This window comes from Podarcis muralis, chromosome 3 (assembly GCF_964188315.1).
Source record: "Podarcis muralis chromosome 3, rPodMur119.hap1.1, whole genome shotgun sequence".
NCBI classification, from domain to species: domain Eukaryota; kingdom Metazoa; phylum Chordata; class Lepidosauria; order Squamata; family Lacertidae; genus Podarcis; species Podarcis muralis.
This window is the reverse complement of record NC_135657.1, coordinates 4,576,546-4,603,720: the sequence shown is the minus strand read 5'-3', so window position 1 is coordinate 4,603,720 and position 27,175 is coordinate 4,576,546. Positions and strand designations below refer to the sequence as shown.

At 47.5% G+C, this 27,175-nt stretch overlaps 1 protein-coding gene and 1 long non-coding RNA gene across 14 annotated transcripts in view; both read right to left on the bottom strand.

Moving 5' to 3' along the window:
• LOC144327187 (uncharacterized) overlaps positions 1-27,175 on the bottom strand; it is a 197,966-nt gene that overhangs the window by 56,299 nt on the left and 114,492 nt on the right. The window lies entirely within an intron of this gene.
• HMBOX1 (homeobox containing 1) overlaps positions 1-27,175 on the bottom strand; it is a 132,920-nt gene that overhangs the window by 42,143 nt on the left and 63,602 nt on the right. For all 13 annotated transcript variants that reach the window (XM_077925391.1, XM_077925399.1, XM_077925393.1 and 10 more), the window contains one exon: positions 19,867-19,950. In XM_077925391.1, the coding sequence (XP_077781517.1) occupies positions 19,867-19,889 (23 nt within the window). In that variant the 5' untranslated portion in view covers positions 19,890-19,950. The remainder of the gene's footprint in view (positions 1-19,866; positions 19,951-27,175) is intronic.

The window sequence follows — 27,175 nt, the reverse complement described above, 5'->3', positions numbered from 1 at the left end:
GTCGGGGTCTACTCGAGTGTAGGACGAGCTCCTGGCATCCCTGGGCTCTGAGCCTTCATCCATAAGGGTTCCCCAGCTGGTTCCTCCCCATCTTTCCTCTGCATCCAACCAGTCCCTGACAGCCATCAAGGTCTCCAGTGGGAGAGAGTTCCACTGTTTAAAAATGTGTTGCATGAAAAAGGACTTCCTTTAACCATTTAACCATTCAGGCCCGCTGGACGTCCAGAGTTTGAGTCTTACGTACACATGCGCCAGCTGTTCATCCCCCAACCTTTGCACAGCCGCTGTTCTGCCAATGCACTGGCCACTGCGATGCACAAGGAACCCTGATTAAAGACTGCGATGGTCCAGTGCCACTCTGGAAAGTTTTCCAGCATTCAGAAACAAGAGGCTTGAGAAGTCCTGGCATGCTTGCAGACTCCTCTCTGGACTCCGGCCAAGATCGCTGAACCTACACTTTTAAAGGACACCGGGAGGGAAGCTGGCATGATCTGGTGGGCCGGACGGGGGCTGTCTTGGTGGCAAAAGTCCAGCTTCCATCACCAGCCAGAGACCTCATTAAAGTGACCACGCTGCCAGGAAGGCTCTTTGATCAGAGCTCCGAATTACGGCTGGGATCCAAAGAGCTGTTTCTGGCATGCCCAGGGACTTCCACCCACCTCTGTTGCCAGCGACGCACCTTTGGAACTCGCTGCCTCTTGACGCTGGCGCGATTCCTTCCCTCCCAACTCTTCCAAAGTAACTTTTAAGGCAGATCCACTTCCCGAAGCCGTCTCTACTTGGCATAGTTAAGAGTGCTGGACCGGGACCTGGGAGACTAGGGTTCGAATCCCCGAATGCATTGCAGTAGTCCAAGCGGGAGATAACTAGAGGATGCACTACTCTGGCGAGACAGTCCGTGGGCAGGTAGGATCTCAGCCTGCGTACCAGGTGGAGCTGGTAAACAGCTGCCTTGGACACAGAATTGACCTGTGCCTCCATGGACAGCTGTGAGTCCAAAATGACTCCCAGGCTGCGCACCTAGTCCTTCAGGGGCACAGTGACCCCATTCAGGACCAGGGAGTCCTCCACACCTGCCCGTCCCCATCCCTCAAAAACAGTACTTCTGTCTTGTCAGGATTCAACCTCAAGCTGCTATCCATCCTCCAACCTCCTCCAGACACTCACACAGGATCTTCACTGCCTTCACTGGTTCCAATTTGAAAGAGAGGTAGAGCTGGGTTTCATCCGCATACTGATGAAACCCTGCCCAAACCCCCTGATGATCTCTCCCAGCGGCTGCATATAGATGTTAAAAAGCATGGGGGAGAGGACAGAACCCTGAGGCACCCCACAAGTGAGAGCCCAGGGGTCTGAACACTCATCCCCCACCACCACTTTCTGAACATGGCCCAGGAGGAAGGAGCGAAACCACTGTATAACAGTGCCCCCAGCTCCCAGCCACTCTAGATGAAATATATAAAAAATAAATACATTGATATATCCTTCTCCTTCCCGCCTCATTGGGGCAGTGGCAGACTGGGACCCTATGGCGCCTTGGGAAGGAGGCGTGAGAGTTCTCGCAGGGTCCTAGAGCCCTCCTACCTCCTTTCCAAATCCAGAGCATGTGCTCTGCTCACCCAGTCCTAAAAGGTAAAGGTAAAGGGACCCCTGACCATTAGGTCCAGTCGTGGCCGACTCTGGGGTTGCGGCGCTCATCTCGCCTTACTGGCCGAGGGAGCTGGCGTACAGCTTCCGGGTCATGTGGCCAGCAGGACTAAGCCGCTTCTGGCGAACCAGAGCAGCGCACAGAAACGCCGTTTACCTTCCCGCCAGAGTGGTACCTATTTATATACTTGCACTGATGTGCTTTCGAACTGCTAGATTGGCAGGAGCAGGGACCGAGCAACGGGAGCTCACCCCATCGCGGGGATTCAAACCGCCGACCTTCCGATCAGCAAGCCCTAGGCTCTGTGGTTTAACCCACAGCGCCACCCGCATCCCAGTCCTAAATCCACTCCCAATTGGGGGAGGGCCATTAGATCAGTCGTAGGACGCCTGCATTGCATGCAAAAGTTCCCAGGTTCGTTCCCTGGCATTTCCAGGTGAGGGTGACCTGAAACCTTGGCTGCTGCCAGTCAGTGCCGACAATACTGAGATAAATGGACTGTCCCTGCACAAGGCAGCTTGCTATGCTTCTAACCTAGGCATGTCCACTGAGCGGTAAGTTCTACCGAGCACAATGAGACTTGCACCCAGGGCTATTTAACTGTTCAGGTATTGCAAAAGGGGCATGTCACATATTCAGATAAATCCTGGAGATGATATAAAGATAGATAGAGCCCCAGGGATGGCTCAGTTGGTGGAGCATGAGACGCTTGATCTCAGGGTCGTGGGTTTGATCCCAACGTTGGGCACTGCAGGGGGTTGGACTAGATGACCCTCATGGGTCCCTTTCAACTCTACAATTCTATGATTCTATGATTAGATAGATAGATAGATAGATAGATGCTTGCAATTATCGAGGAAATTAAAGCTTAATCTTCACTACGGAACCAATGATTACCATTATGAGGATTTTTTGAAAAGCGAGGTTAAGATTAAAGATACAAAAGGTGTGAAGATGACGGCACAAAGTTGGTGGTCACACGGAGCTGGAAACTGAAATAAGTTCTGAGAGACGAGAGGAATTCTGGGCACGGCGCTTGGACCGATACGGCTCGAGTTAAATGAATGAACGCCGGAACGATATACTGCTTTTCCAGGAGAAATTGTATGTACGCATCCGGATAACAAATGCTTGGGTCAAGAGATTTGTTTCTGACTTTTTGCATGGGAAATGTACACCTATCAGCAAACGACAGAACTGAAGACGATGCTCGAACAACATTTTGGTTGGAACCCGAAAATCTCTTGGAATCCTGAATTCTCTTGGAATCCTAAATGCACTTGCTAGACTCATCGAGCACATGGAGAATTAACTTGGGGCAATTGCACACTAAACTAACAAGTTTCGGCAGAGGAAGCCCTGTGCAAGCTCTTCTGCTTGAGCAATGGGGCTTTCCCTCCTGCACCCCCAAAATCGGCTTGGGGGGCAGTGGAACCCTAGAAGGGGAGGAGAGAGAGGTCCTTCTGCCTGGAAATCCGAAACACTTGCGGTGGTGGAACATCCTCTTTTATTGCAACAGGGAATTCCTCCCGCCGAACTACCAGTGAAAAACCTGGCTTTTCTGCCATGTCCGTCCGAGTCTTTAGAACTGCAACTCTCAGCCGTAAATTTCACCGTTCACCAAATTTCTGCTGTAACACACACCTGCCTCTCCACAAGTGCTACTAAGAGTCTCGTTGAGGGAAACCTTAATCGCTTCCCAAAAAATGTCTGTGATTGAAGCCGGGTGCGGAATCGCAGATGCAGACAGTTCAATGTGGCCCCCGGGTCTCTCTCTGTGGCCCTCAAAACACTCTCCAGGCCACATTTGCCTCCTGCCTGGCTGAAATGGGTCCTTGGATTCTGATAACGCCTCTTGCTGGTCTGGGTGCAGGATGGGACAAGGAGCATGCATGGAAAATAGCCCTTTGCACAAAGGGATATTTCACATTTGCTGCCCCGCCCACTTCTGCCTCTGGCCACGCCCACCACCACCGTGCGGCCCCAGGGAGACTCCCCTGGAGGGAAGGCGGCCCTCGGGAACAAACAAGTTTCCTCCAACACCCTTCGCTCTCGCTCACGTGAGGAACTCATCCTGCATCTAACTTCCGGAGTGCTGAATTTTTCAGCTTTCAAATCCCCCCAAAATGAGGGGTGCTCATTTACGGATAGAGGGCAGTATACAAACTAACAAGATAGGATTAAGATTAGATAAAATATATTAGTTAAATTCATATAATTTATTTTTCCTGGTAAGCAAAATGTGTGTAAAATTGCATAGAAATAAACCTGTGGTAATATTATATATTACTATTACTATTCATTATCTATCTATCTATCTATCTATCATCTATCTATCTATCTATCTATCTATCTATCGTTCGTTCGTTTAGCATCTCCTGACGTTTTCAGAAGGCAAAACTAAAATAGTTAGGTTTTCTGAAAGTGGTTTGCGTGCTTCTTCACCAAACGCGGACTTGCCAAGCTATATGCAGTCTCATCACAAAAAAGGAATAGCTGATTTGAATTCCTCCCGCCCAAAATCGTATTTTCATTCCTTCCTCCTTCTGGCTTTTTAAAATCGTATCTAAATTTTTAGGAAGGAGGGAAGTCAGCTCTTAGGAGCAAGTATAAATGTAAAACAATATTTGTGTGTGGAGTATGTAACTGAAAAACCAATAAAGGTCATTATTTTAAAAATCATATTTTCAAGACGCCTCGCTTTAAAAAATGGTTAAAAAAAACATAAGTTTCACCTCCTAAAATGATGCACCCTAATGCAACAGTAGAGACATCACCTTGCCAACAAAGGCCTGTATAGTTAAAGCTCTGGTTTTCCCAGTAGTGATGTATGGAAGTGAGAGCTGGACCATAAAGAAGGCTGATCGCCGAAGAATGGATGCTTTTGAATTCTGGTGCTGGAGGAGACTCTTGAGAGTCCCATGGACTGCAAGAAGACCAAACCTCTCCATTCTGAAGGAAATCAGCCCTGAGTGCTCACTGGAAGGACAGATCCTGAAGCTGAGGCTCCAAGACTTTGGCCACCTCACGAGAAGAGAAGACTCTCTGGAAAAGACCCTGATGTTGGGAAAGATGGAGGGCACAAGGAGAAGGGGACGACAGAGGATGAGATGGTGGGACAGTGTTCTCGAAGCTACCAGCATGAGTTTGACCAAACTGCGGGAGGCAGTGGAAGACAGGAGTGCCTGGCGTGCTCTGGTCCAGGGGGTCACGAAGAGGCGGACACAACTAAACGACTAAACAATAACAACAACATAGCCCAAAAGGGGCACGCCCCAGTTGCAACAGAGGCTGCAAGACCCTGGTGTAAATCCCTCGTGTAAACGTGCCCTCGAGCTCCAGCCGGCCAATTTACTAAGTAGCTCTGCAGCCAGACATTTAAGAATAATGTGGTGTTCCTTGTTAATTAAGGGACACACTTTCCCATTAGCGGTTTATCGCTACATAATGTTTGCAAGACCTTATAATTCCCCGCAACACCTTTAATTGCATTGCTTTCACTTTGTTTCTTTTGAAGGGGGCCGGTGCTGACCACTTTTTAAAATTTTTTATTTTCCTTCCCTGGACTTGACCAACTGTTGGGGGGGAAGTGGGAGAGGAAAGAGCAAGACTTTCTTTTCAAACTAAAAAAATAAACATAAAATAAGAGCGGATAAATAAAGGAAGGGCGTCTGCGCTCTGCAAAGAGTCATCTCTCTTTCAGAGAGCAGGAGATTGTCAAATGAGGCTGCCTCTGGAAGCAGAATTATTTGCAACAGAAACGGGCGTCATTCATCAACCTCGTGCTTCAAATAAATAAAAAATCACGCTGAAACGGTATTATAAGAAGGTGCAGACTGGCTGAGGGGGAGGGAGAAGGCTTGCAAAAACCCAGGGACAGGGTGACTTTCTGGAATTATATTATATTATATTTCCATTTCATCAGACTGCAGGGGAGAGAGAGAGAGAGAAAGAGATGGAAAACCAGGCCGACTCTATTATTATTATTATTATTATTATTATTATTATTATTATTATTATTATGGCTTGCCTGAGAGATCAGTGGCCATCTGAATCCTCCCATCCCTTAAAATGTCATTTAGCAGCAGTTGTACTAAGAGACCTCCTATCCCCAAACCAGTCCCATTCAAGCTGGCCGTTATAAGGACTTTAACTGTTTCTGCTTGTTTTCCTCTTCCCTCCTCACCTTTTTTTCTTTCGTGCCATGTCTTTTGCCCTCTGCTGCCTTGTTTTTATTACTCCTACGTATGCAGCTCTGGGAATCTTTGAGAGCCAGTGTGGTGTAGTGGTTAAGAGCGATGGACTCGTAATCTGGGGAACCGGGTTCGCTTCCCCGCTCCTCCACATGCTGCTGCTGGGTGACCTTGGGCCAGTCACACTTCTCTGAAGTCTCTCAGCCCCACTCACTTCGCAGAGTGTTTATTGTGGGGGAGGAAGGGAAAGGAGAATGTGAGCCACTTTGAGACTCCTTTGGGTAGTGATAAGGCGGGATATCAAATCCAAACTCCTCTTCTTCTTCTTCTGCGTTAAATTGCTAACGATATGGAAATTTAATAAATAACATAGGACTTTAATAAATAATAACGTCATGAAACAATATTATTGTTACCGTAAGCCAGTTTTAACTGTAATAAAAATCAAAAGCATTTTGCTTTAATAATAATAGTTAATGATGCAATGCATTTTAAATAATTTTTTAATTGCTTAATGAATGAAGATACGGAGCATTTAAAGACATGGTGTGTCGGCTCACAGCCCAACATGGCAGGCCAATAAATGACCCTCTTTAACTGTCTCTAGTGGATGGTCTGGATTCAATGCGCTCAATAGGTTCTCAAGCAAAAAAAAAAAATTGTTTTGTAAACCACTTTGAGGTCTCCCGCGACCAAGTGGGATATAAATGTTGTGAAACAAATACAGTGGTACCTTGGTTCTCAAATGCCTTGGTACTCAAACAACATGGAACCCAAACACTGCAAACCCAAAAGGAAGTGTTCCAGCTTGCAAACTCTTTTCGGAAGCTGAACGTTCTCCATTTTGAGTGTTACGCTTCTGATCTGAGTGCCACACTTCCGTTTTGAGCATTACACTGAGATCTGTCTGTTTTTGCTATTTATTTCGCATTTTTGTTTTTGCGACTGTGTGGAACCCAGTTCAGCTGCTGATTGACTGATTGATTGTGCGATCACAGTACACTGCTTATTGCTTTCACTTTATGGGTCAATGGTCTCGTTAGTAGTAAAATTCATGTTAAATTGCTTTTTTAGGGGTTGTTTTTAAAAGTCTGGAACGGATTAATCCATTTTGCATTACTTTCTATGGGAAAGCACGCCTTGGTTTTGGAACGCTTTGGTTTTGGAACGGACTTCTGGAACGGATTAAGTTTGAGAACCAAGGTACCACTGTAAAATAATAATATAAATAAAGTCACCTGGAACCTGACAATGCTTTCTCTTTTTCCTTGCCCCAAATGTGGAGCCCCCAGGTCCAGAGGAAGTTTGCTGCTGAATACCAGGTGTTGGGCAGCAAAGGTGCAAGACGGTCCTTGCTTTTGTATCCTGCTTGCTGGCTTTCCAGAAGCACCGGGCTGCTCACTGTGGGAGGCAGGATACTGGGGAAGGCAAGCTGCAGCGTTTGAAATTAGCCAGGAGCCAGGCGCATTTTGCACCTGGCTTTCAACCACTTGTGACCAAGTGAAGATGCCCGGGTGCCAGGATTGTGCCTGACATCTCCATCATCTTGGTACAAGGACCCTCATACCTACGGGACCACCGCTCCTGGTATGTCCCACAGAGGACCTTACGGTCTTCAAACAAAAACATCTTGGAGGTCCCTAGTCGCAAGGTGGTTAGATTGGTCTCAACTAGGGCCAGGGCCTTTTCAGTACTGGCCCCGACTTGGTGGAACGCTCTGTCCCAAGAGACTAGGGCCCTGTGGGACTTGACATCTTTCCGCAGGGCCTGCAAGACAGAGCTGTTCCACCAGGCCTTTGGCCAAGGCACAGTCTGACCGCCTCCTTTGGTAATCTCTAGCCCAGTGGCCCTCCATCTTTCCCAACATCAGGGTCTTTTCCAGGGAGTCTTCTCTTCTCATGAGGTGGCCAAAGTCTTGGAGCCTCAGCTTCAGGATCTGTCCTTCCAGCGAGCCCTCAGGGCTGATTTCCTTCAGAATGGAGGGGTTTGATCTTCTTGCAGTCCATGGGACTCTCAAGAGTCTCCTCCAGCACCAGAATTCAAAAGCATCCATTCTTCGGCGATCAGCCTTCTTTATGGTCCAGCTCTCACTTCCATACATCACTACTGGGAAAACCAAAGCTTTAACTATACGGACCTTTGTTGGCAAGGTGATGTCTCTGCTTTTTAAGATGCATAAATCAATAGGTGAATGTTAATGCTTTAACAATTTTGTAAACTGCTTAGAGAGCAATGGTGCCCCAAGTTGGGGGGCACTGCCCCCTATGGGGCAGTGGGAATACCCAGGGGGGCACAAAGAAGCGTGGGGGGCGGCAGTGGAAGTTGGAGTGCTGGATATGTAAATGACTAGCGGACTTTGAAAAGCTGGTATCACTGGATCAAGTTCATCAATTTCGTTGAATTAATTGAATGAAACACTTTTAATTGGATTGTGAATAAATGTGCAATTCATCGTTGCTGTTTTGAATTGCTGTTATCTTCTTTAGTGAGTCATGCAAACCGCTATTCTGAATGATGCCTTTTACAGGGTAGGGGGCAATGAGGATGAGTTTATTGAACCAAGATGTAATAGCCTGAGAAAGTTTGGGAACCAGTAGCTTAGAGGTACAGTGGAACCTCGGGTTAAGAACTTAACTTGTTCCAGAGGTCCGTACTTAACCTGAAACTGTTCTTAACCTGAAGCACCACTTTAGCTAATGGGGCCTCCCGCTGCCGCCGCATCACCGGAACATGATTTCTGTTCTCATCATAGAATCATAGAGTTGGAAGAGACCACAAGGGCCATGGAGTCCAACCCCCTGCCAAGCAGGAAACACCATCACAGCACTCCTGACATATGGTTGTCAAGCCTCTGCTTAAAGACCTCCAAAGAAGGAGACTCCACCACACTCCTTGGCAGCAAATTCCACTGTCGAACAGCTCTTACTGTCAGGAAGTTCTTCCTAATGTTTAGGTGGAATCTTCTTTCTTGTAGTTTGGATCCATTGCTCCGTGTCCGCTTCTCTGGAGCAGCAGAAAACAACCTTTCTCCCTCCTCTATATGACATCCTTTTATATATTTGAACATGGCTATCATATCACCCCTTAACCTCCTCTTCTCCAGGCTAAACATGCCCAGCTCCCTTAGCCGTTCCTCATAAGGCATCGTTTCCAGGCCTTTGACCATTTTGGTTGCCCTCCTCTGGACACGTTCCAGTTTGTCAGTGTCCTTCTTGAACTGTGGTGCCCAGAACTGGACACAGTACTCCTGAAGCAAAGTTCTTAACCCGAGGTAATATTTCTGGGTTAGCGGAGTCTGTAACCTGAAGCGTATGTAACCTGAAGCATATGTAACCTGAGGTACCACTGTATTCTTGAAATCAAGTGGGATATAAATTTAGCTGAATAAAACGAATAAATAAAATCTCACATTAGCATCTTTCCAAACCGATCTTGAAAACCGACTCTGTCCCAGGGAAATGCAAGTTAAAATTGTAAAAAGCAGGCAGCACAAGGTCCTCTTTCCACCTTGCCACAACCTGCAAACCCAGGGCTTCTGTTTAGGCATGCAAGCCAGGCGCTACAGATGCAGAAATCCGCCACACGCTTTCGATCAAAGCGATGACAGTTAATAAGAACAGCCCCAGACGTCTGAAAATAAATCCAGCATAATCAAATGCTCGACGCCACACGACTTATACAACTCAGGCCAAGAATGGAATAGCAACACATCGTTCTTCCGAGTGTCCTCAAGTCCTTCAAAGCTTCCTCATTCAAGCAGAGGCTTTGAGCAAAGCTATTATTCCGGACGGAGGCTGAACCTGGGCGTCACAGCAAACTGCGGCTTGCGCAAACCATACATAGCCTAGAACCTACACAATGGAGGTTCCAAGATCTACAACAGAGAAACTGTGGTTCAAAGATGCCCGCTCTGGCTTTCTGCGTGTGCAATGAATCACAATATAGAACAGCCTTTCGCAACATGGTTAGCACTGGATGAAGCTGTTGCGAACTGCAATCCAAAATATCTAGAGCATGGGTAGGGAAACTAAGGCCGGGCCCAATCACCTTCTAAATCCGGCCCGTGGATGGTCTGGGAATCAACGTGTTTTTACATGAGTAGAATGTGTGCTTTTATTTAAAATGCACCCCTGGGTTACAGTCATACCTCATGTTACGTTTGCTTCATGATACGTTTTTTCAGGTTGCGTCCTGCGGCGACCTGGAAGTACCGGAAAGGGTTACCGTATTTTTCGCTCTATTAGATGCACCAGACCATAAGACACACCTAGTTTTTGGAGGAGGAAAACAAGAAAAAAATATTCTGAATCCCAGAAGCCAGAACAGCAAGAGGGATCGCTGCGCAGCGAAAGCAGCAATCCCTCTCACAGTTCTGGCTTCTGGGATAGCTGCGCAGCCTGCATTCGCGCCATAAGACGCACACACATTTCCGCTGACTTTTTAGGAGGCAAAAGTGAGCCTTATAGAGCAAAAAATACGGTACTTCTGGGTTTCGCGGCTCGCGCATGCGCAGATGCGCAAAATGACGTCACGCACATGCGCAGAAGTGGCGAGTCGCAACCTGCACATGCGCAGACGTGTCCCTGCGGGTTGCGTTCTATTCATGTTGTGAGTGGGCCTCCGGAACGGATCCCGTTCGCAACCAGAGGTACCACTGTATTTGTGGAGCATAGGAATCCATTCATTCCCCTTCCAAAAAAATATAGTCCAGCTTCCCTCAAGGTCTGAGGGACAGTGGACCGGCTCCCTGCTGAAAAAGTTTGCTGACCGCTGATCTAGAGGGTGCTGGGTTGGAGAAGGCTGGTGTAGAATTGCTTTGGTTTTCCACCAGACTCGGGTAAGGGCAAAAGAAGAGGCTGGATCAGGCCCGTGGCCCATATAGTCCAGCATCCTGTTCTCACAGTGGCCAACCAAATGCGTGTGTGAAACCAGCAAGCCGGGCCCAAGCATAAGAGCCTTCTCCCCTCTTTGTGGTTTCCAGCAACTGCTATTCAGAAGCTTTGCTACCTCCAACTGTGGCAGCCCAGCCGAGCCACATGGCTAGTAGCCATTGACAACAATAATAATAATAATAATAATAATAATAATAATAATAATAATAATAATAATAATAATAAAAAATATAAATTTTATTTATATCCCGCCCTCCCCAGCCGGAGCCGGGCTCAGGGCGGCTAACAACAATAAAACAGTACAAAAGCACAGCATAAACAACACTCTAAAATCATTCATTATAAAATTAATTAACTCAAGCCACTGGCAACCATTGGGCCAGAGCTCCGCGAAGATTGCCGAGGGAGGGAGTCAGACTGTGCCTTGGCCAAAGGCCTGGTGGAACAGCTCTGTCTTGCAGGCCCTGCAGAAATATGTCAAGTCCCGCAGGGCCCTAGTCTCTTGTGACAGAGCATTCCACCAGGTTGGAGCCACAGCCGAAAAAGCCCTGGCTCTAGTTGAGGCCAGCCTAACCTCCCTGTGGACCGGGACCTTCAAGATGTTTTTATTTGAAGACCGTAAGTTTCTCTGTGGGGCATACCAGGAGAGGCGGTCCCGTAGGTACGAGGGTCCTAGGCCGTATAGGGCTTTGAAGGTTAAAACCAGCACCTTAAACCTGATCCTGTACTCCACCGGGAGCCAGTGCAGCTGGTATAGCACCGGGTGAATGTGATCTCGCAGCGAAGACCTCGTAAGGAGTCTCGCTGCAGCATTCTGCACCCGCTGGAGTTTCTGGGTCAGTCTCAAGGGCAGCCCCACGTAGAGCGAGTTACAATAATCCAGTCTGGAGGTGACCGTCGCGTGGATCACAGTGACAACCCTCTCCTCCTCTCAGAATTTGCCTCATCCTCTTTTAAAACCACCCAGGTTGGTGGCCCTCACTGCCTCCTGTGGCAGGGAGTTCCCCAGTTTGCACTGCTTGAAGAAGTACCGTATTTTTCGCTCCATAAGACGAACTTTTTTCCTCCTAAAAAGTAAGGGGAAATGTCTGTGCGTCATATGGAGCGAATGCGCGGTCCCTGGAGCCAAATTGCCCAGGGGCAAAAAACAGATTTTTATTTTTTTTAGAAAGAGGGAAGGGGGTGTTGAAACAAAGCCGCTAAGCAGCTGATCAGCAAGCAATCGGGAGGGAGATAAGGGACTCTAGTGATAAAGGAGGCTGCCTGGGAGGGGGGAGGGGAAAGCACATGGATCCTTAGGATATTTGCATTGGGTCACCCCAAATTCACCATCAGATAACATAGCATGTCCATGGCTACAGCCTGCACCAAAAAACCATGCATCCATTGTTTCGTGGGGCCGCAATGGCGCAAAAACGTGGTTACAAAGCACAGATCCACATGGATCCTCAGGATTTTTGCACTGGGCTACCACAAACTCACCGTCAAATCACATATCATGTCTGTGGCCACAGCGTGAACCACAAAAATCATACATCCACTGTTCCGTTCAGAATATTTTTTTTCTTGCTTTCCTCCTCTAAAAACTAGGTGCGTCTTATGGTCAGGTGTGTCGTATGGAGCGAAAAATACGGTACTTCCTTTATGTGTCCTGAATCTTCTGATCTCTGGCTGATCCAAAGTGTGGATCACCAATCCAGAAATCTTGCCAAACCACATTGAAGCTTAAAGAGTTACGCTTTAGCAATGCAGCTTTTATGTTTAAATCAGTCACAGCATCAGTTGTTTGGTTTTTTAAAAAAACATATTAATCAACTAATAAGTTGCCCCAGATTCAACCGAGCAGCAATATTCTTGTCCCCAAAACAGGTACCAAACACCATCTCCAAAGGTACATTATCCCTCCTCTCGCGTATGGGAGGCGATGCCTGTGAGATGATGCTTCTACAAAACGTAAAAGCCTCGTGTAAGAAAATGCATCCCTGCTTCATAAATATTGTTTTTACTCATATGCAAATTCAATTGCAAGATCAATTAAACAGACTTGAGACTCGTGTGATTAAATCAATCAAAAACATTTTAAATAAGTTTGCAGCCTTAACTGCCAACTCAAATATACAATTAAAAGGGGGGGAGGGGGGCAGCAAAGTGAAAATATGCCACCTAGTCACTTGTTTTAAAAGTCCAGAAGGAAGCATTTGACACCACAATGCTCACAGACTGACAAGGCCAATATTTTGGGTCCTGTGCTCTCTTGAAGGAAATAATCCAGTTACTCGAGGGCTGGGTGTTGGTCTTTGTCCTTTCCTAGTTTCGTCTGAAAACCTGTGTCAGGCGCGGCACCGTCAAGTGCTGGAATTATGGTGCTAGAGGAGACTCTTGAGAGTCAAATGGACTGCAAGAAGATCAAACCTCTCCATTCTGAAGGCGATCAGCCCTGAGTGCTCACTGGAAGGACAGATCATGAAGCTGAGGCTCCAAGACTTTGGCCACATGAGAAGAGAAGACTCCCTGGAAAAGACCCTAGTGTTGGGAAAGATGGAGGGCACAAGGAGAAGGGGACGGCAGAGGACGAGATGGTGGGACAGTGTTCTCGAAGCAACCAGCATGAGTTTGACCAAACTGCGGGAGGCAGTGGAAGACAGGAGTGCCTGGCGTGCTCTGGTCCAGGGGGTCACGAAGAGTTGGACACAACTAAACAACAACAGTTTCGTCTGAAAATCTGTGCCGTAAAGTGCGGACCAATCTGGGGGTCTCCAGCAGGCAGTTTCTCAGAGCTTGCCCTTGTGGACTTCCAATGCTGCTGGCGGCATGGAGGGAGACGGGAAGGAAGAGACAGGAAGTGGCAAAGCAGTTGGCACAAGGCAGAACAGAACTGGCTCGGAAGAGATACAGGGCCAGGCCAAAAGTGACTTTCCGCCCAGAGCCGGCCGACACTCATGGCAGAGAACGTGCTGCATGCAGAAGGTCTCAGTTTCCATTTTCAAGTAAGGTCTGAAATGTGCCCTGCCCGAAACCCAGGAGAACTGCTGCCAGCCCGTGCAGGCAATGCTGAGCCACAGGGGCCAACGCTCTGACTCACTATAACGCAGTTTCTTACATTCCCAGTACGAAAGGGCCTAGGACCCCCGTACCTACTGGACCGCCTCTCCTGGTATGCCCCACGGAGGAACTTACGATCTTCAAACAAAAACATCTTGGAGGTCCCAGGCCACAGAGAGGTTAGGCTGGCCTCAACCAGAACCAGGGCTTTTTCAGCTGTGGCTCCGATCTGGTGGAACGCTCTGTCACAAGAGACTAGGGCCCTGTGGGACTTGATATCTTTCCGCAGGGCCTGCAAGACAGAGCTGTTCCACCAGGCCTTTGGCCAAGGCACAGCCTGACTCCCTCCTTTGGCAATCGTCACAGAACTCTAGCCCAGTGGTTGCCATCAATTTGATTTGAATTAATTTTACAATGAAATGATTTTAGAATATTGTATTATTTTATTGTTGTTAGCCGCCCTGATCCCGGCTTCGGCTGGGGAGGGCAGGATATAAATAAAAATTTATTTATTTTATTATTATTATTATTATTATTATTATTATTATTATTATTATTTACTTTTTTCCTCTCCTCCTGCAAGGGCTTGGATGGAGAAAAGAAACAGGATCGCCATCACTGCTGAAGGTGATGCCTGCATGTTCTTCCAGGGCACCTTTGGGCACGGGGCGAGGTCACCTTGAGAGCCGCTGTCATTGTCGAATTGTCGAGTTGGAAGGGACCACGGCGGCCATCTAGTCCAACCCCTGCAATGCAGGAATCTTCCGCTCAACGTGGGACTCAAACTCACAACCTCAGGGTATCTCATGCTCTACCGACTGAGCTATCCCAGGCGCGGTTGGGCAAGGGGCAAGGCTGCAGCCGGCCACCTCCCGGGAACTCCTCCCAAAGAGGGGCTGAGCTGAGATGCCACTGCCAAACAGCGATAGGAAAGGCTGACTGGTCAGTGGTGGCCAGCGCTGTCCACACAAAAGCCAAGAGGCTGGATCCTGCCCCCAGGTAGAAGTTTTATGCAACTCAGACTGCGCTTGTAAAGGGCAGCCGGGGAGGAGAGCTTGCATACAGGGATTAGCAAACATGACCCAAACACCAGCAAACCAGCAAACAGGACCCAAACACAAGAACGACTCTTCGGTTTCCAGCAACTGATATTCAAAAGCGCTGCCGCCTCCAACTGTGGCTACTAGCCTTCAATAGCCCCAGATTTGGCTGTTTAATACAGAATATTTTTGGGGCTTCCTTATCCTTCCCCCCCCCCCCCCCGGTCCCTTCCCTGCCCCAAATGCGGAAACCCCAGGAATAATGGTAGTCCTACTCCCCAAAAAAATTCTAAATAAATCAAGACTCCAACAGAAACAGCATGCATTATGCATTTCAGAGCAGGGAAGGTTGTGCAGATCTGACAGATTATGAATCAGCAGTTTGCCAATTCTTTCTCCTCCGGGAACTCTGTTCCCTTTGCTTGATCAGCCGATTGCCCCCCCCCCCCCATATCTGCTCAAGAGCTCCCTTTTGCAGAGGATTCTGGGATGTTGTCTAGGGCACGTTCCCAGGCGGCAACCATGCAACCAAGTTTCACCCCTGCTCCCGGCCAAATGGAGAGCTCTGCACACACACACAGAGGGTTCGATTTCTGACATCCCCACTTAAAAAGATCGGGGGGGGGGGGGAGGATAGGAAAGAGACCTATTGATTCATAGACTTGAAGAGTTGGAAGGGGTTGGTATGTATAGTATAGGTAGATATAATGTAGAGTAATGTACCGTATTTTGCGTCCCATAGGACGCTCCGTCCAATAGGACGTACCTAGTGTTTTGGGTCAGGGAACAGCGGTATGGCGGTGCTACGCCTGCCCGCTGTCCCCCGAGCTTGTGGGGCTGCGGATGTCTGCCCGGCGCGCAGGGCGCTCTGCTTCAGGGTGCCCTGCGCGCCGGGCGGCAGGCTGCTATCCGCAGCCTGGGGAGCTCTGCGGGAACTCCCGCCGGCTCCCCAGGCTTGCTGATAGCTTGCTGAAGCCTGGAGAGCGAGAGGGGTCGGTGCGCACCGACCCCTCTCGCTCTCCAAGCTTCAGCGAAAGCCTGTATTCGCCCCATAGGACGCACACAGATTTCCCCTTCATTTTTGGAGGGGAAAAAGTGCGTCCTATAGGGCGAAAAATACAGTAGGTATGCTTTGTGTTATGAAAATAAAGTATTGTGTTGTGTATACATGTACTGTGTAGATGTAAATGTATGTGTTCTATATGTTAATAAAATATTTTAATAAGTCTTAAAAGTAAAATAAAAAATAAAAAATGAAGAGTTGGAAGGGACCCCAAGAATCATCTAGTCCAACCCCCCGCAATGCAGGAATCTCAACACGCAGGCCCCCCCCATCCAATTCGAAAACCATACCAGATCCTGCTTAGCTTTGCAAATGGGCTAGCAGTTTTATTGTTATTCGACCAGGTTTCCAGAAAAGGCGCTTCCAGACACAGGACTGGGCTATGCCGATCATCAATTATTATTATTATTATTATTATTATTATTATTATTATTATTATTATTACCCCGCCCATCTGGCTGGGTTCCCCCAGACACTCTGGGCAGATTCCAACAAAAGATTAAAATACAATAGTCTATTAAACAATTTAGGTATTATATCTAACTGTATGGAAATTTAAGAATTTTACTCGCCCCAAAATGGAAAGAAGCAGAAGTCCCAGCAAAGGAAGAATGGATACAAAAACTTATGGAATATGCAGAAATGGCGAAACTTACCAGAAGAATAAGGAATCAAGATAACAAACTTTTTATAAAAGAATGGAAATGGTTTATTGAACTTTTACAGATAAATTGCAAACAGATAAAAACACGGGCAGGATTATTGTAATAACTTGCAGTTTCATAAGAGTATATATTTAAAGTAGATGATTAAATGAGCAAATTAAATGAATTTGGATACGCAGAAGATAATAAAAAATAAATTTAAAGAACCGCAGAAAGAGGGGGAAGGAAGTCAAACTTTGAAATGTTAAAATGAATGTAAAATTAATGAAATGTATAAGCTTGAAAAGTATAAATAAAAACTTTTTTAAAAGTCTAAGTCAACCCTAAAACAAAGTCTAAGCTGCCATCCTTTTACCAATTTACCCGGAAGCCTCATTAAACACAAAGAGATCTATATCTGAGTAGACATTTGTACATTTGTACTACAACTTAGCTATACAGTCAGGTAACTTTGTATTGTAGGTTAACTGTACAGCAGGAGACACGCCTAAGCTTAATTTCCGCATTTGCCTTTTGGTGAGAGGACGGATTCCTTACAACATCCACTCGCACTTACTGTGTAGTAGCATTTGCAGAAAATAATGTCTAGAGACTAACTGATTCCAGACAAACCCACCACAAGAAAGATACACCCTTGTTCCATAGGGGTAAGGAAAACTACAGAAATCCCAAGGACGAAAAAAGAAACAGAAAAAGCAGAACTGCACTAAAGGGAAGGGGAAAACAACAGCAGCCCTTTAGGACCCCAGGGATTTCTAATAGTAATAAATAAATAAATACATTTTATTTATATCCCGTCCTCCCCAGCCGAAGCCGGGCTCAGGGCGGCTACTGCCTGGTGGTCAAACAACTTACTTATCAATCACAGCTCTGACTCTACTCATTGGCTTAAAGCACGGGCAGGCGGGAGCCGGGAGGGCAGCCCATTTCACCGAAATTGCTTAGAAGGGTACCTGCACATATTGCTGCATAACTTTCTTTCTGGAAGGCAAGAGACTTACTTAAAAGAAAAAAAGAAAGTTCAAAGTCTGGGGCCTTGGGGGTGCCAATGAAGGCCTTCAAGGGCACCATAGTTCGCTACCCTGCTTTTGTGGGCAATCCACTTGTTTGCAAAATAAGCATGCCGCATTTGAGGAGCCCTACAGAAGGGAACGGGACACGGGTGGTCTAAACCACAGAGCCTAGGACTTGCCGATCAGAAGATCGGCTGTTCGAATCCCCGCAACGGGGTGAGCTCCCGTTGCTCGGTCCCTGCTCCTGCCAACCTAGCAGTTCGAAAGCACGTCAAAGTGCAAGTAGATAAATAGGCACCGCTCTGGCGGGAAGGTAAACGGCGTTTCCGTGCGCTGCTCTGGTTCGCCAGAAGCGGCTTAGTCCTGCTGGCCACATGACCCAGAAGCTGTACGCCGGCTCCCTCGGCCAATAAAGCCAGATGAGCGCCACAATCCCAGAGTCGGCCACGACTGGACCTAATGGTCAGGGGTCCCTTTACCTTTACAGAAGGGAACAATTAAGCCTGGGAGAGTTAAAACTAAGCCCAGTTGATTTTATACGCCATTACACGGCAGCAAGGCCGCCGCAGTTTTGCACAATTGGCGGCAACTTTGATAAAACTTGCAGGGATAAAAGAAAAACCCTGCTGGATGAGGCCAGAGTCCAGTACCCTGTTGTCACAGGAGCCAATCAGGTGCCTCTTCTGGGAAGCCCAAAAGCAGAACCTGAGCACACCAAACCCTCTTCCACTAGTGATCTCCAGCAACAATTCAGAGGCATCCTGCTTCCAACAGTAGAGGGAAGCTCATCGCAATTGCAGTTACTAGCCACTGGCTGCCTCGTCTTCTATGAATTTGCCTAACCCCATTGCTTTGTACGGACAATTTTTTAATGAAATAAATAAGTAAAGGTAAAGGTAAAGGGGGGGGGACGCGGGTGGCGGTGTGGGTTAAAGCCTCAGCACCTAGGACTTGCCGATCGAAAGGTCGGCGGTTCGAATCCCCGTGGCGGGGTGCGCTCCCGCTGCTCGGTCCCAGCGCCTGCCAACCTAGCAGTTCGAAAGCACCCCCGGGTGCAAGTAGATAAATAGGGACCGCTTACTAGCGGGAAGGTAAACGGCGTTTCCGTGTGCGGCTCTGGCTCGCCAGATGCAGCTTGTCACGCTGGCCACGTGACCCGGAAGTGTCTCCGGACAGCGCTGGCCCCCGGCCTATAGAGTGAGATGGGCGCACAACCCTAGAGTCTGTCAAGACTGGCCTATACGGGCAGGGGTACCTTTACCTTTACTTTTTAAAGGTAAAGGGACCCCTGACCATTAGGTCCAGTCGTGGCCGACTCTGGGGTTGCGGCGCTCATCTCGCTTTACTGGCCGAGGGAGCCAGTGTACAGCTTCCGGGTCATGTGGCCAGCAGGACTAAGCCGCTTCTGGCGAACCAGAGCAGCGCACGGAAACACAGTTTACCTTCCCGCCGGAGTGGGACCTATTTATCTACTTGCACTTTGACATGCTTTCGAACTGCTAGGTTGGCAGGAGCAGGGACCGAGCAACGGGAGCTCACCCCGTCGCGGGGATTCGAACCGCTGACCTACTGATCGGTAAGTCCTAGGCTCTGTAGTGTAACCCACAGCGCCACCCACGTCCCAATAAATAAGTAGCTCTCTTCAAAAGCTTTCCACCTTGGTGGATACAACTACAGTCGTACCTTGGAATCCGCTCCGGAAGTCCATTCAACTTTCAAAATGTTTGGAAACCAAACTGCAGCATCTGATTGGCTGCAGGAAGCTCCTGCAGCCAATCGGAAGCTGCGGAATCCCCATCGGACATCCAGCTTCCAAAAATCGTTCGAAAACCAGAACACTCGCTTCCGGGTTTTGATCATTCGGGAGACGATTTGTTCGGGAGCATTCAAGATTCAAGGTACGACTGTACCTTCTACAGACTGAAAGACAGTCCCACACTCTTCCTGTATCTGTCTGGCAAATACAGTGGATGCTTGGGTTGCAAACGTGATCCGTGCGGGCTGCACGTTCATAACCCACGTCTACGCACGCGTGGGTTGCGATTCGGCACTTCTGCACATGCTCAAAGTGCGATTTAGTGCTTCTGCGCATGCGCGACGGCTGAAACCTGGAAGTTTCAGTACTTCCAGGTTTCGGCAGTCTACAACCCAAAAAAACGCAACCTGAAGCGTCTGTAACCCAAGGTATGACTGTACCTTAATAACAGCAGGCCAGGGGGCTGACCCACGGCTTCTCCCCCTTTTCTCCTCTCTTACACACATCATGCTTTTGAAACTGAACAGGGGGTTGGGGGTTGAGCTTGTACTTACACCACTGGAAAGGTTCTCAGCATACTTTACATGGGGAGAGGAAGTCAGAGAGCCTCCGGGAGGTCTTCGGCATCAGTTACCATTCTGAAACAGATAAGCAAAAGAATTGAGGAAAAACACAGGTTGACAAGACACAGGCGGAGAGATGAATTAATACAAAAGTGCATTCGCAATTATTATCTCATACAACTGCAGAGCTGCCTTGAGATCATAGAATCATAGAGTTGGAATAGACCACAAGGGCCATCGAGTCCAACCCCCTGCCAAGCAGGAAACACCATCAGAGCACCCCTGAAATATGGTTGTCAAGCCTCTGCTTAAAGACCTCCAAAGAAGGAGACTCCACCACACTCCTTGGCAGCAAATTCCACTGTCGAACAGCTCTTACTGCCAGGAAGTTCTTCCTAATGTTTAGGTGGAATCTTCTTTCTTGTAGTTTGGATCCATTGCTCCGTGTCCGCTTCTCTGGAGCAGCAGAAAACAACCTTTCCCCCTCCTCTATATGACATCCTTTTATATATTTGAACATGGCTATCACATCACCCCTTAACCTCCTCTTCTCCAGGCTAAACATGCCCAGCTCCCTTAGCCGTTCCTCATAAGGCATCGTTTCCAGGCCTTTGACCATTTTGGTTGCCCTCCTCTGGACACGTTCCAGATGTACGTGTCTATCCTATCCTCTCCCTGTCTCAAAACTCCCTTCTAACCAGGTACGGCCAGAATTTCTCTCCTAAAAGATGGGACATCTTTCTTGACTATGAGTAAATATCTTATGATGTATCATTTGCTCTATTTTTCACTCGGACTCTTCAAGAAAGGGTTAGAAATCAGCCAGGAGCCAGGCGCGTTTTGCGACTGGAACGGGTGCAATTGCGACCACATGGAGATCTCTGGATGATAGCATGGTGACTGGGGAAAGCAAAATGTCACTTAGAGAAGGATCTGAAAGGATCTGCTTGAAGCTTGAATTCAATTTATTCTAGATTGTTTTATTTGGTGTTTGAACGTAAACCGGGTCCCTTCCAACTCTACATTTCTAGGATTGGAACTCTATGAATGAGATCTGTTCTTTAAAATGTAAAGAAGTATGGAAATGAAAACAACAACAACATCCATCACTTAAAAACAAACAAAACAGAACCTAGACATTCCACTGTGGCAACAGGAACCTAGGTTTAAGGTGTCATTTGGTGAGTAGATTATATATCTGAGTTTCTAACACTGCTAAAACCCCATAATTAACAAACAAAATATAAAACTAAGATACCACATCCTCAAAACGATGTATTGATATAGGCAGCTTGAGCCAACAATGTGATGCTTTGGCAATCAAAACTGATGCAGTGGTACCTTGGTTGTCGAACTTAATCCGTTCCAGGGGTCCGTTCGACTCCCGAAACTGTTCAAAAACCAAGGCAACGACTTCCAATAGGCTGCATGAGCTTCCTGAACTCAATTGAAAGCCACGGAAGCTGTGTCGGACGTTCGACTTCCAAAGAACATTCGGAAAACTCACTTCCGGGTTTTCAGCGATCGGGAGCCAAAATGTACGCGTACCAAGGCGTTCGAGAACCAAGGTACTACATCGTTGCGTGTTGACAGTTTTGCACACTACAGATACGGGCAGATGAGGAAGGATTTGGAGGGAAGCTACATGAATGATAAAATACCAGGGGCAAAAATCAAAAAGGGAAGGGTGGAGGAATTGAACTCAACAAGCTTAAAGGAAAGAAGATTATGGAAGGCCATTTTGACAGCTCTCGGTTTTCGTTTTGGGTTTAAAGAATGGCACAGAGAACAGCAGGGAACAGCGGCTGATCTGATCCCCTGAAAAGCTAACACAGAATGTATTTAAGATTCATGTTAAATATTTGTCAAACGCTCCTAACCTTTGGGGGAATTCAACCGCGAGAAAACAGACTCGGGAATCACCTTTCCTGCAATGGTACAAAAAAAAAGCCAGCTAATGATTTTCCAGGATAGAATCATGTAGGTAGCCATGTTAGTCTGACGCAGTAGAAATATAGATATAGAGATAGATAGATGATAGATCGATAGATAGATAATGTCCAATAGCACCTTTGTTGTTGTTTAGTCGTGTCCAACTCTTCGTGACCCCCTGGACCAGAGCACGCCAGGCACTCCTGTCTTCCACTGCCTCCCGCAGTTGGGTCAGACTCATGCTGGTAGCTTTGAGAACACTGTCCCGCCATCTCGTCCTCTGTCATCCCCTTCTCCTTGTGCCCTCCATCTTCCCCAACATCAGGGTCTTTTCCAGGTAGTCTTCTCTTCTCATGAGGTGGCCAAAGTCTTGGAGCCTCAGCTTCAGGATCTGTCCTTCCAGTGAGCACTCAGGGCTGATTTCCTTCAGAATGGAGAGGTTGGATCTTCTTGCAGTCCATGGGACTCTTAAGAGTCTCCTCCAGCACCAGAATTCAAAAGCATCCATTCTTTGGCGATCAGCCTTCTTTATGGTCCAGCTCTCACTTCCATACATCACTACTGGGAAAACCATAGCTTTAACTATACAGACCTTTGCTGGCAAGGTGATGTCTTCTTCAGATATCTGAAGAAGTGTGCATGCACACGAAAGCTCATACCAAGAACAAACTTGTTGTTGTTGTTTAGTCATTTAGTCGTGTCCGACTCTTCGTGACCCCATGGACCAGAGCACGCCAGGCACCTCTGTCCTCCACTACCTCCCGCAGTTTGGTCAAACTCATGCTGGTAACCTCGAAAACACTATCCAACCATCTCGTCCTCTGTCGTCCCCTTCTCCTTGTGCCCTCCATCTTTCCCAGCATCAGGGTCTTCTCCAGGGAGTCTTCTCTTCTCATGAGGTGGCCAAAGTACTGGAGCCTCAGCTTCAGGATCTGTCCTTCCAGTGAGCACTCAGGGCTGATTTCCTTAAGAATGGATGCGTTTGATCTTCTTGCAGTCCATGGGACTCTCAAGAGTCTTCTCTTAGAACAAACTTAGTTGGTCTCTAAGGTGCTACTGGACTATATAAGCTTCCCTTTCAGCTAGGAATGGACCAGCCTATCCATTTCAAGTTCTCTCAGTTTCCCCATGTTCAGTTTGCAATTAAATGAAATCACCATGGAATACCATCAGAGTTGCAGTTCTCCCGGCACAGGTATTCTGTATGCAATTTTGCCCAATGCACACTTTTTTTTTTTTTTTTTTGCAAGTAACGGCCCTTAGTGTAATGTATTTTGCGTACATTCCCACTAACATGTGCTTATTTTCCTGTCCTTGGGATCTCTGTCATTTTCCTTTCCCCTAGGAACAAGGATGCATATTTTCTTGTGGTGGGGTTGTCTGAGATCAGGTAGGAAGAAGAAGAAGAAGAGTTTGGATTTGATATCCCGCCTTTCACTCCCTTTAAGGAGTCTCAAAGCGGCTCACATTCTCCTTTCCCTTCCTCCCCCACAACAGACACTCTGTGAGGTGAGTGGGGCTGAGAGACTTCAAAGAAGTGTGACTGGCCCAAGGTCACCCAGCAGCTGCATGTGGAGGAGCGGGGAAGCGAACCCAGTTCACCAGATTACAAGACTACCGCTCTTAACCACTACACCACACTGGTGTAGTGAAGCAGTGATAGCCACCAATTTGGGTGCCTTTGAATAAGATCATTTGCAAAACAACAACAACAAACCTATGGTTACGTGGAACATACTCAATAAACACACAAAACGTATGTCAATTTGTAGATTTTAACAGAGAAAGTCTCATAAAGTTCAACGAAAAAGCAGAAGACCCAGTGGATCAGTTCATCCTCTCGTCAGTTCACACGTAAGGTCTATACATGTACACTCATACCTCGGGATAAATGTGCTTCAGGTTGAACATTTTCGGGTTGCGCCCCGCGGTGACCCGGAAGTAACGGAGCGCGTTACTTCCGGGTTTCGCCACTCAAAATGACGTCATGCGTGGAAGCGGCGAAACTTGAACTGCGCATGTGCAGACGCGGGTTGCATTCGCTTCAGGATGTGAACGGGGCTCCGGAACAGATCCCGTTCGCATCCAGAGGTACCACTGTATAAGTATCTATTCCACCTCTCTGTTCAAAGAGTCCAATAATCCACATGAATGGTTATTACAGTTCCATAGAATCCTTTCACAGAGTCTCAGACAAGGATTTTTGGAATATTAGCCTTGCTTCGCCATCCTAGGCTTCATCAGTAGAACAGGCTCATATGTAATATTACAGGATAGTGACTCTTATAGCATAGTAGTGGTTGCTAATATTCCAGACTCTTCTGCTTTTTTCATTGAACTTTATGAGGCTTCTGTTGAAATCTACAAATTGATGCAATGAATAGTATACCTTATTTATTCAAAAGTACAGCCGGTTACATCTTGTGGGGTTTTTTAAAGAAGATCAGACAAATTACCGGTAATGGAGGAGAGGACTAGCAATGGCTACTAGCAGTTGTGGCTATGCTCTACCGCCACAGTTGGAGACAGCAAAGTTTCTGAACACCAGTTGCTGGAAACTGCAGGAGGGAAGAGCGCTGTTCTTGCACTCGTATTCTCCTGGTTGGCTACTGTGAGAACAGTATACAGGACTAGATGGGCCATTGGCCTAATCCAGCAGACTCTTCTTACATCCGTATGGAGAGGCCAGAAATTGGTCCTGAGATCTGCTTGCAAGGCAGACACTCGACCCACCCAAACGATGGCCTTTCCCCATTCAAGGGATGTGGCTTTGAACTGCGATGGAGCCTCCCTCTTGCCCAGATGGAGGAAGGAATGTGATGGGAGTCTGGCCACACGTGACCAAGTGCAGATGCTTGGATCTGGACTGTTTTCACACACTAGCACCACATCCTGTAGAATTCTCTCCGTGATACAGTGGTACTTCGGGTTAAGAACTTAATTCATTCTGGAGGTCGGTTCTTGACCTGAAACTGTTCTTAACCTGAAGCACCACTTTAGCTAATGGGGCCTCCTGCTGCCGCCGTGCTGCCAGAGCACGATTTCTGTTCTCATCTTGAAGCAAAGTTCTTAACCCGAGGTACTATTTCTGGGTTAACGGAGTCTGTAACCTGAAGTGTCTGTAACCTGAAGCGTCTGTAACTGAAGTACCACTGTACAGTGGTGCCTCGCAAGACGAAATTAATCCGTTCCGCGAGTCTCTTCGTCTTGCGTTCTTTTCGTCTTGTGAAGCACGGCTATTAGCGGCTTAGCGGCTATTAGCAGCTTAGCGGCTATTAACGGCTTAGCGGCTATTAACGGCTTAGCGGCTATTAACGGCTTAGCGGCTTTAAGAAAAAGGAAACAAACTCGCAAGAACTCGCAAGACGTTTCGTCTTGCGAAACAAGACCATAGGGAAATTCGTCTTGCGGAACGACTCAAAAAACGGAAAACGCTTTCGTAAACTGTAACCCTGGTTTAAGGAGCCATTTGCGACCTAGATTATATATATGAGTTTCTAACACTGCTGCCAACTGTTGTTTAGTCTTCTTGCGTCGTGCTCGACTCTCTGTGACCCCATGAACCAGAGCATGCCTTGGAAACTCTCACTTTCTTCTCCTTTTTTTTATGTCCATGGAGTTTTCTTGGCAATATACTGGAGTGGTTTGCCAGTTCCTTCTCCAGGTGGATGACATTTAGTCTAAACTCTCAGCTATGACCTGTCCGTCTTGGGTGGCCCTGCGCGGCACAGCTCATTGCTTCTTGAGTTATTCAAGCCTCTTCACCACGGCATGGCAGTGATCCATGAAGGGGCTACCAACTGTGAAAAATGTAAAGGACCCCTGACAGTTAAGTCCAGTCGCAAACGACTCTGGAGTTGCGGCGCTCATCTCGCTTTACTGGCTAAGGGAGCCGACGTTTGTCCGCAGACAGTTTTTCCGGGTCATGTGGCCAGCAGGACTAAGCCGCTTCTGGCGAAACCAGAGCAGTGCACGGAAACGCCGTTTAGCTTCCTGCTGGAGCGGTACCTATTTATCTACTTGCACTGGTGTGCTTTCGAAATGCTAGGTTGGCAGGAGCTGGGACTGAGCAACGGGAGCTCACCCCATCATGGGGATTCGAACCGCCGACCTTCCGATCGGCAAGCCCTAGGCTCCGTGGTTTAGACTGGCTCCCAAAAAGATGTCAAAGAGGGGAAGTGGTCCTCGGGCTCAAAACAGTTCCTCACCCCTTGTGCTGAAAGAACATTGACACCACCAGATTTTGAAAAACAAACCCGAAATAGCGAAGTTCCAGGCCTTCGCCCTCCAGCTTCCTTCCAGGGACCCAGGTCTCCCTGGCTTGCATTACCCAGCCAGAGCAATCGGTGTCATTAATCTCTATAACTAATGCAGAGGTTAAAGCTGACAAACCTTTGTCCTGTCTGCATTATTCATTAATGAAATTAACTTGTTAAGGGGATGGAGAGGAGGAGGGGGAGGAGGACAAGGGAAGGGAGCATCAGAGGCCAACAAAATAAAATAAAAAATAAGGGGAGTTCTTCCATCTTTGGTGCAGTCAGCTCAAAGGCGGGAGGGGGGGGCGCGGAGAAATTATATATTAGTATGAAAATCGTGGCAGCAACTGTGGAACAGAACGAACAATCCAATCCCCGGCTTAAAAGCCCCACTAAAAGCCAGCTCAAATTTACAATGGATGAGCCTCCGTGGCAATCTGTTTTTCCGATATTAAAAATCTCATTTTCTCAGCGCCAAGGACAAGTGGATGCGTGAGGCATTGGAGTATCAACTCGGCATTTGTCTCATTTGACATTAAATCATTCTCATTTTCAGCTCGGATTTTCTAATATCTCCTTGGGAGCCACTTCAGTTTTCTTCATCTCTCTCTCTGGTTGCAATTAAGATGTTGGAGTACAGTCTACCCTACCATCGCCACCCTCCTTCGCCAGCAACGCCAGCTCCCTTTAAGGAAGGGCTGTGTGCTTTTGAAGTAGCTTCATGGCAGGCGATAAAACCAACAGGCGCAGTCCAGTGTCATCTGTTGGATTTCTGCCTGTCAGGCAGAAGCGAACGTGCCCTGATCCCAAACAGCTGGAAGTAGCAAGGGTGAAGAGGTTCAGGCTGATTACAATCAGAAAGGCGATTTAATTAAATAATAATGATAATAATAATTGCATGGAACACTTATTAATTGTTATTTTTCTCCAAGGCACTCGTGCAGGGGCCAGGCTGTGGATGCGAGTACTGCGGCTAAATCCAGGCCTAGAGTGAATCCTCTTCAGCTCAAGGTCCCAGAATTGTACACTCTTGGAGGAAGAGACCCGTGCCATCGTATCCTGGATAGTGTGATGTACTTTGGCGGTGCTATTTACCGTATATACTCGGAGTA